The 15,238-nt window shown below is 41.3% G+C and overlaps 1 protein-coding gene across 1 annotated transcript in view; it reads left to right on the top strand.

Moving 5' to 3' along the window:
* The first annotated feature begins 4,203 nt into the window (after window positions 1–4,203).
* The window catches only part of CNTNAP5 (contactin associated protein family member 5), a 903,219-nt gene continuing 892,184 nt past the window's right edge, over window positions 4,204–15,238 (top strand). The window contains exon 1 of the mRNA XM_033400123.2: window positions 4,204–4,654. Within this exon, the coding sequence (XP_033256014.1) occupies window positions 4,573–4,654 (82 nt within the window). The 5' untranslated portion in view covers window positions 4,204–4,572. The remainder of the gene's footprint in view (window positions 4,655–15,238) is intronic.

Here is a 15,238-nt window from a genome sequence, read left to right as displayed (position 1 = left end):
ATCATATTTTCTCCAATCATTTTTAGCTCCATGAGAACAGGCATTTTTTTCTTATTCCCTACACCCCACAGGTATAGTGTAGTACTGGATACAAACTATAAAAAGGGAAAACAAAACAAATCAAAAAAAAAAAAAAACGAGAGAAATATTAAAACATTTGAAAGAAGAAGAAAGCATGAAAAGAAAAATAATTTAACTTTCTGCCTCATCAATACTTTTTAAAAGTCTATTTTGAAGACATGGGTGGCAACAGAAGCCACCCTTCAACATTTGCAACAAACCATGATATGTGAAGTTGAAATAATCCCAAAGTACTGATACACAGAATAGTCTATAGTGACCTATGCAGACTCTTCTCCCATCCATACCAGGTATCCTTATGTCACAGTGATTTTTACCTATTAGTTTTGTAAAGATAAAGGAAATAGAATGGGAGGTTTTAATTTTCAAGTGTCATATGCGTTGAGGCCATTAAATCTATATGATACTTAATATATCAATATCTGTCTCCTCTTAGGATCACATCTATAAAATAGAGATTACAAAACATACCTTCCATATGTCTCACAGGAGGATTCCAAAATCAATGATTTAAACAACTTGTTGAATATTCAAAAGCTAAGATTCCAGTTGACAAATGACTCCCTTCTGCTCTCTTAAGGGGAAAGAAGTGGGAACACTCAAGGGAAAATTAAAGGGACAGGAAAACCCAGTTCTGTCCACTTCATTCCCCTTTAAAGATCTCAGATATGTTTGTCTTGAGAAGATGTTCAGATTTATCATTTTTAAATATAGACATTTGAGGATTTCAATTATTCGTTTGTCCCCATGCCCCATTAGCAACCATTCTGCTCTATCTATACAGAATTTTTAACCCTCTTCAAAACAAAGCGCTCTGAAAGTATGACTTATTCTTCTGTATCAAGCAACATGGGGGGAAATGGAGATTATTTAGATTCTATTCCACCACTCAAAAGGTGGATTTATCACACTAAAAGGTTTACAAAAGAATTTCAATAGGTAAATATCAATCTGGCTGCAAACAGTTTTAATAGTGATTAATATTCTACAGCTAATAAAAACTTGCTGGCAAAATGCCCCCAGAAGATGGCATTGTTTACACTATTGTCAAAAAGGAACAGCTGTTTATCCCTGCTACATTCAGAGCTGCAGTATTCATACTGAAATGTTAACAAATCTTAGACAAATGTCTGCTGTTGAAGGCTTAAATTTGCTCTGAGAACAGGTGTGTTTGAGAGAGAGGGAAAAAAACTACAACTGTAAACAGGATTTTAAATGAGGTGCAATTTATATACTATACACTAAGTCTGTATATGGACAGCTAAATGCAGAGTTCCAATATTTACTAATAACGTTAAGATCATTCACAGTTTGGGGGCTTCGTGTAAAAAAAATTGCCTGATTGCCTTTTAGTGTATATTCCAAGCACCTTTTACTGACACAGATGGATTCAAGGCATCCTGTCAGAAAATGAAGCCAACATCTTCCATAACTTTTGAAATATTTAACTAAACATTTTTTGGAAAAGTATAGTAAGTAGGATGGTGTAGTGGAGCCTTAAGCTCAGTGAACAAAGACCTGTGTTCTTTTTTTTTTTTTTGCGGTACGCGGGCCTCTCACTGTTGTGGTCTCTCCCGTTGCGGAGTGCAGGCTCCGGACGCGCAGGCTCAGCGGCCACGGCTCACGGGCCCAGCCGCTCCGCGGCATGTGGGATCCTCCCAGACCGGGGCACGAACCCGTGTCCCCTGCATCGGCAGGCGGACTCTCAACCACTGCACCACTAGGGAAGCCCGACCTGTGTTCTTTGAAAGCATTTTCCCATTTATAAAAAGAGAGGTCTTGAAATGCTGGTAAGTATATGGAGCTGAGGGAAATCTCACACACTGCTGGTGGGGAGGGGGGTATGAATTGGTAACATCTGTTTATAAAGCAACTGGCAGTACCTATTAAAGCTGAAGAAAAGCCTTTCCTACAATCCAGAAACTCCAGTCCTAAGTACATGGTTGAGAAAGACTAAGATACTGGTACAAGATTTTAAGGTTTATACTGAGGAAAAAAACCTGGAAATAATCTATAGATTCATAAACAGATGAATTAATGAATCGATTGTGGCATATTCATAAAATAAAATATAATACAGTAGTTAAAATGAAATAATTATGACTACCTGTATCCAAGTGCATAAATTAAATACATACGTGTGTGTGTGTATATATATATATATATACATACATATACGTATGTATATATATATAAAATGTTGAGTTGAGTAAATTGCAAGGTGCAAAATGAAGAAGTATTGATATGATGACATTTATATATTGGTTAAAGACAATCAAAATAATACTATAAATTGTTTAGGGATGTATATATTTTTGGTGAAAGTATAAAAACATAATGAACAGGAATGGAAAAGAAGTGTTTACTTCTAGGTATGGTGGGACACCAATGGGATCAGGCAAGAATGCAAAAGGGACTTAAATTATATTTTTAATATTTTATTTTAAAGCCGTTTAAATGTTAAAGAACATACAAATCTGGATAATGGTTCCTAGCTTTTCTAGACTCTCAAGTATGATTAAGCTAGCCACATAGGTGTCTTTAAACCTGAGATCCTCAAAAGCCAGGGGTGGGGAGGCAGCCCCTCAGGGCCCTCAGTAGGAGAAGGCAGGCCCAAGCCACTGGACTTGGGACTGCAGCACCCTCCTCACTCAGGTCCCTGCCAACAGGGCAGCTTCTTGGCTCACCTCCGCTTTGATATTTTGTGATTCACCATCTTTTCTCCCACAGCTACAGCCTGTGCTGGAGAAGTATTCTGGTTGTCCAAGAATCTAGTAACTAACATGATTATTTTCAGTTAGAAGCTTGGAGACAAGAGGATATTTTACTTACAAGTGAGAGGACCTCAGAATTCTATTCCCTTCTCATTCAACTATCGATTAATATTCCAATGATGTGAGTCCAGCTCTAACCAAAACCACAAGGTTAACTTCAGGATTCACGCAGAAGCTGCTTGAATCCCAGCTCAACCTGCTGTAGCTGTGCAGCTGGCAGCTGAGGACCAAGCATTGTCAGGAATCTACAGTGTAAAATAAGTCTGCATATTTGTTGCTGCTGAGGGAAATGGGGCGGGAGGGAAAGGGAGACATCAGCTTCCTCTGAAGTGACTCCATCCCTAACTTGATTGTAAGCTTCACACAGAAATCATTATGACACCTCATTTTGTTAAGGTTTGACAGCTTTCTGACACCTTCAATAAAAACAAAATAAGTTGCTTTATGGTCAAGCAGGAGAGTCCCCAAATGCAAACTAGAAGCCAAAGACAAAACCAGGGTTTCTAATAGGGATCTTCTAGGAAGAAACCAAAACTACTCGTTTCCCGCATTTTAATTTAAACCGCTCCAGAGGAGCTTTCAGATCTCGAATGCTATGAGCCAGCCAGGACCACCCTGACTCTCATCATTACCATACCCAATTTGTCTCCCCGTCTCTCTCAGACGCCAGGAACCTCCCGGGCTCCGGAACCTAAAGCACCAAACACCTTGCAGTACTTGCCCCAAGCTACAGGCCAGCAGCTGGGAGGGAGACGCAGACGTGGTCCGCCGTGAAAGGTTGAGCCACTGGAGGTGGGAGCTGGGGGCGGGGTCGGGACCACGTTAAACCGCTAGATCAGAAATCCCAATATTACCAATACCAGCCAGCCTTCCATCCTAGAGAACAAACACAGGGGAAGTTCAATCGCGTAATTCAATAATTCAAGTCTTCCCTCTCCTCTCAAAAAAAGAAAAAAGCATCTCGTTGCCAAGCTTTCCATGGGAAATTCCCTCTTGCTAATGCTTTCTGTGTTCCAACTCCTTTTAGTAACCCTTTAGCATCGTTCTTCGAAAACCTGGTTTAAATTTCGATGCCTTTATGCACTCCCCCCACACACACATTGGGGGGGGGGAGAGGGAGGGGAAGCCAAAGAGACGGAGGCAGAGATGGAAATGTGCGCTCCCTCCCCGGTCCCCTCCAAGTGGCCGGCGCGCACCGCAGCGCCGGCCGGCCGGGGTGGAAGGCGCCGGAGCCGGTCGAAGACCCGCCCAGGCCGCTCCTACCGGAGAGCGAGGGGCGGGCCAGGCCGGGGGCGGCGCCGCGCGCCACGCTTGCCTATAAGGAGCTGTCCGCCGCCCGGGTGCTGATTCCAGTTCTAGCTGCCGACGAGGTGCAGTCGGCGGTCGAGCAAGCTCGGCGCCTGCCGTTGCGTCGGGTCGGGGTTTGCACCTTTAAGGACGGGGCCGAGGAGGAAGAGGCGAGCGAGGAAGGCGAGTGCTGCCGGCGGCCGTTGCGGGGACAGTACCTCCTTCCGCAGCTCCGGAGAAGCCCCCGCCACGGTTTCCGTAGAGCGTTTGGGCACGGGATGGAGTGAAGCCGCGAGTGCCTCTCCAAGGGGGGTGGGAAGGGGTCAGGCGGTGCAGAGGAGAAAGAGAGAGACAGAGAAAGAAAGAAGAAGCCGCGGCTGGCGCCTGCGAATTTGAGATTCGATTGGGAGGGACCTCTTACTCGGGGGAAATGGATTCTGGACTACGGCTGACCAGCGTTTTCACTTTGTTCTTCTCCGGCTTGTGGCATTTAGGATTAACAGCGGCAAATTGTGAGTTCCAGGAGCTGGGGGCGGGTAGGTGAGGTGGGAAACGCTGGCGTTTGGAAAGACACTCAACTGTCCAAGCGTGTTCAATTGTGTCTGCTCTGAGCAGAGGGGAAGGGGGAAAAATGCTGATTGGTGTGTTTCTATCACTCTAACCATCCCAAAAGTTAGCAGAGCTCGAAGGAGCCGGCCCCGTTGGATTTCCTGCCCTTCTCCCCGAATCGCAAAGTTCGGGGGAGAAGGGAAGGTTCTCTACCCTCCGCCTCCCGTCAGCTCCGCGTTCTCTGCCTGCCTGGTCTCAGCTGGGGCTTTTCCCGAGCAGGGCCCCCGGTTCAGACTGGATGCACTGGGGGCTGAGCTTCCAGAGACAGAGATGCTCACAGCCACCGCACTCGGTGACAGAGGCTCATTTCTGAATGCGGCTGCCTTGCTCGGATTTGTAGTATGCCCAGTGCCTCACAATCCATGGCTTTCAGCTCTCTCCTAGGCAGAAGGCTCCAGTTGGGGTATCTTGGAACCGATGGTCATCTGTTTAATAGGGTTGGGAGTTTTGGCCTAAGAGTCATGGCCCGATGTAGTCAAACCACAAGATCAATGGCTGACCCTGTTATAGGAGGAAGAGCTTTGATGCGCACTCCACCCCCAAAATCTGTGTGCCAAAGAACGCATAACGAGTATGCACTAAGTGTACACTTTGTCGTCCAAGCTCTAACCTCGGCAAGTGCAGGGCATTTAATTTAATAGGCAGGAAGGCTGGACACCTGGGGATGTGCCACCTGCACTGTGTATTTAAAGAACCTAGTTTGTCAAACTCGAATAAATCTCTGGAGCCATCAGAGGTTCAAGCTCAATTGCTCAGCTGCCTCTCTAGGCAGAGAAAGGGAAGTTTTTCCAGCTCTGGAAACTCCTAAATGAGAAAGAATGCAATTAAGCCGTCTGTGTTGTTTCCAAAGATGGTTTATCAAGGTTCCTCAAGCTTCTGGGCGTGCTCCCTTATCTGCTAACCCCACCATGACCCTCAGAAATATCTAACCGTATTGGAACAGTTTTGATACTATTTTTTTTTGGACTCTGAACCATCACTGTTAGAGAAGGGTAGGAGGACCACTTACTACTTACAAGTTTCTCTACCTCACTTCCCACCCCCTTAGGTCCAAGAGGACCTTAAGTAAGAGATACTTAATCGAGGGTTATACCTCAAAGGCAGACACTTAGACAAATGTTCTTTACTGAGAATGGTCCAAAGCTGAGCCAGTGTTTCTATCTGTGATTGGAAGTTTGGGGGATCCAAAATCGATAGTTAGTGGAAATGTGTTATAAAGATTTTATTAAAGTTTGTATTCTAAGGGAGTGCTGAAGAGGTCAACCTCTTTAAAAAGGAGGAGCCAAAGGGCCTTAGTTCAGAAATTATTTCAGAGAATAGGGAGAGACAGGGTAGAATCTGCTGTTTCTCTCCTCTTCCTCCTGTCCCCACATCCTCCAGCCCCTCCTCCTCCTTTTTTTCTTTTTTTAAGTAAAATTGTTCCCATGGTGCTTTAGAAAAACATCTAAGTGGTTCAGTAAGAGGAAGTTAGGCACAGTGCTGAGTTAGTTTCTCTACTTCCTAAAACACTAGAGGTCAGTATTGTCCTAATGATGCAAAGGTGTGGCAATGAAATAGCCGTGTTTTTCCTTTAGCACATTTACCTACCTGAAAATAGTGAATATTTTGAAGATCCATGAAAGAGGGATGAGGAATAAGGGTGAAATAAATAGAACATACTCTATAGGAATATGGTTTGGGCTTCCTTATGTAGCACCTTAAGAGCGAGGAAAAAAATTATAGAACGGCTTTTTCTGTAAACTAATTGAATTATGGTTAATGTTATAATAGTGCTCATAAAACCTAAATGGTATGAGTTTAAGGCTCATACTTATCATTACTGATGCAGCAATAAAGCTAATTCTGAACATTTAAAATAAAACTTTGTGATAATGATCTTTAGTATTTCATCAGGGACAGTTTAATTTACCTGTTTCCAATCAGCATTTCAGTTGAATGCATGCTGCTTGCTAAATATTTTGGAGTCAATGTTCCTAAAGTATAATGTTAAATGTTTTTATTTTGCCAAACAAAATGTATTAATCCAGTGAACAATAGAATAGCAGCAGAAAATTACTTCTGAATTCAATCCTGCTGGTCTTTGAAACCTATGATGCAGAACCTCGAAGAAAAAAAAAGAACATTCTACAATTCTTCCAGACTTTTATTGTCCACTTTGACTTACTAGTTATCTACAACCCATTAACATTTAGATGCATCTAATGAGGAAAAGAAATCTCCTTTCAAATAGTCAATTTGTGTAAGCTTATAGATAATTTGGAAGATTTTTTCCCAAGATTATTATTTCTATATTTTGAAATAATACTTCAAGTCATTCATGACAGTTGTCTTGGAAATGGATTATTTACCCAAGATGCTCCATGGTATACTTGTGAATTTTGTTCAAGTAAAAACAACTTTTAATTGCTTCCATTCTTCTAATAATAATTTTTGCTGTGTGTATGTAGGATGTGTGTGTGTTTATGTGTGTGTGTGTGTTTATGTGTGTGTGTGTGTATGTGTGTTTAATTTTCTCATAATCTGAGCAAAACTTGGGAATTTAGCTGTAAGGGAAAAAAGAATGCTTACCCAATTATAGATTTTATAAGTTTCTAATTAAACAAAATTAAATAAAGTTAGGTTAGAAGGCCAGCTACAGTATAGATAATATGAATCTGTGAAGAGAACATAATTACCCACCAGTAATAAAAACTCTGAAAATTCCCCAATTTCGGATTTTCAGCATATTAAATAGCTATCACACTTCCTTTGAGTTTACCCTGAGGGAATTAGTTAATTTCAAATGTAGCTATGATAGGACAATGTTAAATGAGAAACCATTTTACATATAATATCAACTCCTTTGACACAAGAAGAAACGATGTGACTTGATAGTTGGTTAAAGTGAAACCAGGAGTTTGAAATGCTAGGAGTTCTAGCCCTAGTTATGCCACAGCTAAGATGCCAAATGCCCATCAGGTGATGCATCGTTTCTGTGCTCACAGCTCAGGTATAAAATAGCAATTGAGATATGTATCTACTTCCAAATAGAACAGCAGCTCAAATTTTACAGAGGAGATTCTTTGAATAGTAGGTACGTTGAAAGACTATTATAGTGGGAGAACTTGCATTCAAAAGATAAGAGGAATGCAGGAGACACTTAGAGGGTTGCTGTTCGCTTTATTTTACAATAATTGGATGTTACATGGTTATAAAGAGCCTTCATTCTGACTGATCAGTCACTTTGGATGATCTCTAAACATCTTATCTCTTTGTTGCTACATATTAGGTTCACACAGATAACAGCCTTGAGAGAGAAATAAAAAACTCTTTACCCCTTTCATCACAGGCAGAACTTTATCGAAAATATAGGAAAATGTCAATCATTTTCCTAAAGATCTTCAAATAAAGAGATGCACTGTACCTTGAGTTATCTGAAGCTTACACACAAACACAATCAATACGTAATATTATAAATAAACAAACATCAGATTATCTTCAGCAGGAAGCTGTTTGCGGTATACTTTTTGTGGCATTTATGGCCATCCGAAGTGAAAGAAACATTATAATGCTCGTTTGGAAGAGTCCTGAAGATTTTCGCATGGTTGAATGGGCTCGTCTTTCAGCATCCATACGAACTCTCTTGGCTTTCTGTCTGTATAGTCCCCGTCTCCAAACCAGATTCATATTTCCACAACTGAAAAATATGAACAGCTAGACTAGCAATTTTCACACAGGAGTATAGACTTATAAGAAAGTTAGGTTCTATAAGAATCACCTTACTCACCGCCACCTCTTATTCTCATTCTAATGAAAGACTGTCTTCTAAGTTGTAGTTTTCTTTTTTCCCTGCCCCTCTTGCCTTTTCTTTCTTTAGTGGGACCCAGTTTGCCTTACTTTTCTTTCTTTAGTGGGACCTAGACTGCCTTACTTTTCAGTGTCCATTTGTTACAAAACAAAATAACGTGATATCGTTTGCAATGTTCCTAAAGCCTTTAGTTGGTGAACCAAAGCCCTTTATCTTACATGCTAGAACTCTGCTGAAATATGACCTATATATACAAAGCTAATTATCCTTGTCATATAGGACAGTGAGGAGATGCTCTAGTTACCTGAAAGGCCAGAATACAAAAGTCATTCACTCAATAAGGCTTTATTTTGAAGCTTCAGTGTACTCATTTGGAGCCTAATGACATTTTTTTAATTCATAGGGGAAACTGTCTTCATTCATCAAAATTCTGACACTTTCTGGCAGATGTCCTTATAAATGTTATTGACTTATCCTAATGATGTTGGTGTATAAAGAAGTTGGATCAAATGATTATTAAGGTCTTATTTGTCCCTTATTTGTCCCAATACATTTTTGTCTTTAACAGTTGATGTTGCCTACTGGTCATTCCATTTGGATACTTCTGGGATAATTGTGCTCAAAATTGTTAAGCAATTATATTTAGAATAACAACTTAATAGGGTTTTAATTCCTACTAACTGCTATGCACTTTGTATCTCTCACGCCACGTGCCGTGTTTGCATAATTTGACAAGGCAGCACAGCCAGGTAGACTTTATTAAATCGGGTTTACAGATGACTAAATTTAAGGTTAATCGAAGTTAATAAATTTCCCAGGATCATAAAGCTAAGCAATGAAAAAAAATTTAGGATCTGGACCTATATCTATTTCCAAAGATCAGAGTCTTTGCAAGGTATGAAATTAATTCCCATGCATTCTGATGGGAATTATTCTGATGGGGTCTGTGTGTGAGCATCTGTTGCCTTGGGATCTCTGTGGTTAGTCTCTGCAGTCTATCCATAGCAAAGGGCATGGAGGCAGCCGCTTCCACAAGAACCAACTCCTGAGTTATACCTTCAAAAAACAACCAAACAATTGGAATCTAGATTTGATGCAACATGCCGAACATCACAATGGTCAAAGATAGGAAGCCTCATATCTGGAGGAACACCAGATGTTTTTTCTTCTACAAGTTTGAATTTAAAACTTGATAAGGAAAGGGCATAAGCTTGCTGAAGATTTGTGACCACACACACACAACAATGCCATAAAAGATGCCTCTGTTGGCGTCATGTCTTGTAAGTCTATAGATGCCAGACCAAACATATTAATTGTCAATAAATAGCAGGTATGAGCTTCCTTTCTCAGCAGAAGGCTGGTCCTGAATGGGCTCTGCCTAATACTCTAAGTTTCATCCCAGTCACTCCTCCCACATTGCCTTATTTCCAGTTTATGGAACTCCGCCGTCCAAAACGAGCCATGTTTTGTCACATCTCCTTGCATTTATTTACATATGCCGTCTGCTTGGTCTAGAATGCCCTTTCACATTTTTATCTTCTGTCACTTTCTCCATCCCCCTCTCCCCCAACAAACACACTTTCCCCAGGCTGGGTCAAATGTCTCTTTATATTACTACTATATTTCCATAACACTTCTTATAGTCCTTGTCTCCCCAACTAGATGCACATTTCCCTGATTATCATATTTTATTTGAATGTCTGTAGTCAGTATCTAAAATACTGGGCAAATGCATGGATGAGAGGGTAAACGAATGGGTTCCAACTAAAATTTTTCATTTCTAAACTAAGATCCTTCTATGGTCCAGCTGCTAGAATCTTTTAAAATGTATTTGTTTTACGGGTTTTTTTTTTTTTTAAGTGACAAATATTACCTATTCTAGTTTTGAAAATGTTAAGAAGATGTTAGCATGTGTAGCTTTTAAGTGAAAGAACAGAAGTTTAGATAATTTGACTGGATATGGAGCTGATAAATGGACCCCTGCCTTTACACAGGGCTGAACACTTCCATGAGTTTGCTGGCATGATCTTATTTCTGTGTCAAATGGCTACTTGTTCCTAAACGAGAAAGTCTCTCCATTCATTTGACCTCAGTACCAATTTTGAGCTAATTTTACTAACTTGCTTTTGCAATTTTAATGAGTGTTTCTTATATAGTCTGAAAATACACAGATATATATTGCTATAAAAGTCCTTCTTCATAGCCCAGGGTCAGTATAAAGAGGAAACGTTTATTTAATGGGGCTTTAGTCATAAATTACTGGAAAGATCTTATTTAATTGCAAACCTACAACACTGCCTGATAACATAATCCTGAGTCTCTGATGTCATCTTCTTAAGCTGTGGTTGGGAGAAGATTTAAGTGTTAAGCATATGTGTGTGTTACATATTTGAAAAACTTGTTGAAGAAATGAATTCCAATGAAAGGTTCTCTTTCTTAAAGTCAAGTTTTTCTATGAAGCTGGAGAAATAAAGATGCATAAGAAGATAGAGTCCATGACCCCAAGGAACTTTGAACATGAGCAGCCAGAAAAATAAATCTTTAATCACATCAAAGTGATAAATGCTATAATGAATGTAAGCACAGAGTGTAATGTAAGGCACAGGTGAGCATCTCATACTGGCTGGGGCATCAAGGCAGGCTATCTGAGGGAAACAGAGACTTAAAGTCAAATTTTCCAGCTGGGGAAAGGAGGGGAGGTTATTACAGGCTTTCCGTGTTGTGGTGACTACTTGTAAGAGTGGTTCGTAGGCATAGGGGTAGAATGAGAAACTAGACAACTAGGTAAACATGGGAGTCTTTGATTTTTACTGTTATAACTACGGAGAGTCATCAAAGGATTTTGCACATGTAATTAGATAATATTAATCAGATTTTTGTTTTTAAAAAAATCGCCGTGTGAAGGATAGATTAAAATGGGCAAAGGCTAGTAGTAAGAAAGCCAGGGAAGAGCTTATTACATTAACTTAGGTGATAATTAATAAGGGCCTAAGGAAGAAAGTTTCAGAATCTGCAGAGGTCATAAAGAATCAGAAAGAAAATCATAAGCCATGTCAATTCAAACCCTAGGAATCTATGAGCTAGTAAACTCACAGAAGGCACAGATTTGTGGTTAAAATGTATTCTGTAGCTTCTCCCATTGTTTTTGACAAATGAGAGTTATAGATGGTAGAAAAGGTGCTCTGTTTTCTGAAAAGAAGTTCTTCTCAGGGAATACCAAACGACCATCTTCTCAGTGCAGTATATTTCATATTTGCATGACACCATACAGCCCATGCTGTCTGTATCCATCATCCTGATGCATCTTGTAGTCTGTAAATTATGCTGGTTTTTGTCAGCAGAGTGAGAACTAGTCATTAAGGATGATGCAATTAAATCTCAGCGTCCCATTCTCATTCCCCCTCTGGCAGGGGGGTAAACTAGGGATCATTACTACTATCAGAGGTCGCTCCGTGGAAAAACAAACAGGGGAAGTTGGGTAAGCCATGTTGATTTGCCATCATTGGTAATTGATTTGCTGTCATAAATTCCATGTCTCTACATTTCTAATTGCTTTTGTGCATATTCTTGGGGGGTTGATTAATGCCATCTGTTCCGTGGATCAGCTGAAGTGATTGAGTTTTAAAGGACGACAACAGCAATGTTGAAGATAGAAAGTGAAGGAAAATGCCAAAACACAGCTCGTGGTGTATATTATTTTTAACTTTCCACCTTTGGAAGCAGATATATCCTTCTGAAGACTGTCCAAGGCAAATAGCAGTCTAAAGAGATTTGCCTAACAGACAGATGCTTGTAGGTGTGAGTCTAGGCTACTGTTTGATGAATATATATGTTCAGTTCCCTTTCCACCCTCCTCCCCTCCCTCCCATTCTTCCTTCCTTTCCCCCTTGCTTCCTCCCTTCCTCCCTTCCTCTTGGTTTTCCTTCTTCTCTTCCCCATTCCACTCTCGGTTATGTGGCCATGTATTTTGGGTATTACCATTGGCTTTTGCCTGATTATGTTAAGGTGGGAAAAGAAGGGAGAAAAACGTCTGTTGGATTCTGGTGCTGCCTTGCATGTGGGCACAGTAACCAAATGTGAAACCTCCATCAAGACCTATTCTAAGGGCAGTCCTGACAGAGATCTGCCACCCACTGCACTTGGGAAAGCCCACTGGATTCCAACGCCCTCACCCCATCTGTCCCCAAACAACTCTTCTGTTAACTCCATTAGTCCCTGAATCTGTAGATGTGAGAAGAAGCCTTTCAATTCATACAGAGAAGCCCTAAGACACAGAGCCTCACTGGGAAAGAAAATATAGGAATTTAAATCTGTACTGAACTCTGCTGGACTGAGAGAAACAGACCTTTTCCAAAAGAAACGTTTCTAGAAGAGATAGAGCTGGGTGTTTGAAGGAAGGGAAGAGAATGTTCTGAGTTGGGGAAAGGCAAAGTAGAGGAATGTTTAGAATGTCCAAGAAAAGTGTTACCAACTTCCTGGTTTTGACCAGACTGACCCTCTGTATTACAAGGGTGAACGTATTATACAACAGGTGGGCAATGGGGAGGTGGCAGAGGACAGTAGAAAGGCCATAGGTCACACAATTCTGGGTTGATGTGACTCTCACTCAGTGAGTATTTCCTATGGATACTAACATGAGCCTTATAGAATCAGTGTAAGTATAACATGAGTAACTCAGTATAAATCACACATGACGTGGGAATTCAATAATTAGACTTGTTACAATTAACAATGAACCTCAACATGGATTCTCTCAAAATCAGTTACAATAGCCATCAAGGTAGGGACAACTACATTTCCATTCTTTTTTTTTTTTTTTTAACATCTTTATTGGAGTATAATTGCTTTACAATTGTGTGTTAGTTTCTGCTTTATAACAAAGTGAATCAGCTATGCATATACATATGTTCCCATATCTCTTCCCTCTTGCGTCTCCCTCCCTCCCACCCTCCCTATCCGATGGAGGGGCTCACTCTACCTTCATCACAGGGCTGAGGGATTGCTGAGGCAGATGGAAACGTTCTCATTTTAACTCTGATGTCAGGGGGACTGTGGGCAGAATCAGTGCTTACCTTACAGAGACACGTGACTCTCTGGGTTCCTCACTTAATTCCTGGGCTCTGTCGAGGTGTGATCAGGTATGATCCCTGCCTCTGGGCTTTGGCCAGTGAACCTCACAAGGGGAATGGAGAAAAGAGCTTCCTCTAGAAAAGTAAGGAGCATGTCCCCTCCAGAAAACCCTGGCAGATGTCAGCCTTAGGGAGAAGCATCCTTGAACAGACCTTGAGAAAAAAATCAGTGAACCCGAGCAGAAGTATATGTAGTGTTCCCAGTATCCTAAGCTCTCCATTTGCAGGAGACTCGGGCAGAGGGAAGTTAAATCCGAAGGTTCAGAGAGCTGTGCTTTCCTTCTGGGTATTGCTGAAGGCTGCTTTTGGTGGACACATAGTACAAGTGTTCTCTTGTTCTTGTAAATGTTGGGTTAAAATCAGGTACTGCTACAATGCTCCATGCATTATTAATGCTAAGCCACCTTCAAATGCATCATTCTTTCATTCAAAAATACTTATGAAATGGCTACTATGCACTTATTTCTCCGTACATTCATGAAAGCCTACTGTTCATTGAAAATCAGTTGATGAGGGGGAGATCTGGATTGCTGTTCACATAGTCCAGAAACAACAACAACAAAAGATAGTAGTATCTCTTCAAATCAAAGCCATGGCACCGGGGTCCTTCACTCTAGTCCTGCTCATGGTATTAAGCACCTCTTTCCTCTTCCTGAGTCTTTTCTCTTGCTTCCTTATCTTCAATGTCTCTTCTCCTTCACTCCAATTTGCCTTCTTTTTATTAATTAATTATTTTTGCTGTGTTGGATCTTCGTTTCTGTGCGAGGGATTTCTCTAGTTGTGGCAGGCGGGGGCCACTCTTCATCGCGGTGCGCGGGCCTCTCACTATCGTGGCCTCTCCTTTTGTGGAGCACAGGCTCCAGACGCGCAGGCTCAGTAGTGGTGGCTCACAGGCCTAGCGGCTCTGCGGCATGTGGGATCTTCCCGGACCAGGGCTCGAACCCGTATCCCCTGCATTAGCAGGCAGATTCTCAACCACTGCGCCACCAGGGAAGCCCTTGCCTTCTTTTTGATGCTCCTTCCTTTTCTTCCTTCTTCCCACCTCCTTCCCTTCCCCATGTTCTTCTACTTCTGTCCCCTCCCTGTCTCTCTTCTGCATCTCTCTCTCTCTTTTCTCTCCCCCTTCCTTCACTCTGCCTGTTTCAATTAACATTTAGTAAATGACTTCTTTTTTATTGTTTTATGGCCGAGGCTAATCCTTTTTAAACTTTGCCATTGAAGTGCTGCTTGACGGAAAAAAGAGTGCAAGGAACCCAGGGGAGTCCGAAAGCTCATCTTCACGTGGCCGCTGAAGCATGTTATTTCTTGAATTTTGTCTTAAACACTCAGACAAATTTGCATTCTGCTCCCTATTACATCCATGTGTATATTATGAGGAAAATATTTTCCCACAATCTTTGATTAAAAATTGATGAGCAAAATTGATTCACTTAACCCATGTAAAGGGCCACATACACCCAGGGACACAGGCCTAAGCTTTTTGGTTCTTTCCCCCTATTTACGCCTTCTAGGATTCCTATATGAATGAGAACAACTTCCCTGTCTCTTCTCTCATCTTGGAACAGGTAGCT

This window comes from Orcinus orca, chromosome 7 (assembly GCF_937001465.1).
Source record: "Orcinus orca chromosome 7, mOrcOrc1.1, whole genome shotgun sequence".
NCBI lineage: Eukaryota > Metazoa > Chordata > Mammalia > Artiodactyla > Delphinidae > Orcinus > Orcinus orca.
This window is presented reverse-complemented; position numbering and strand designations above follow the sequence as displayed.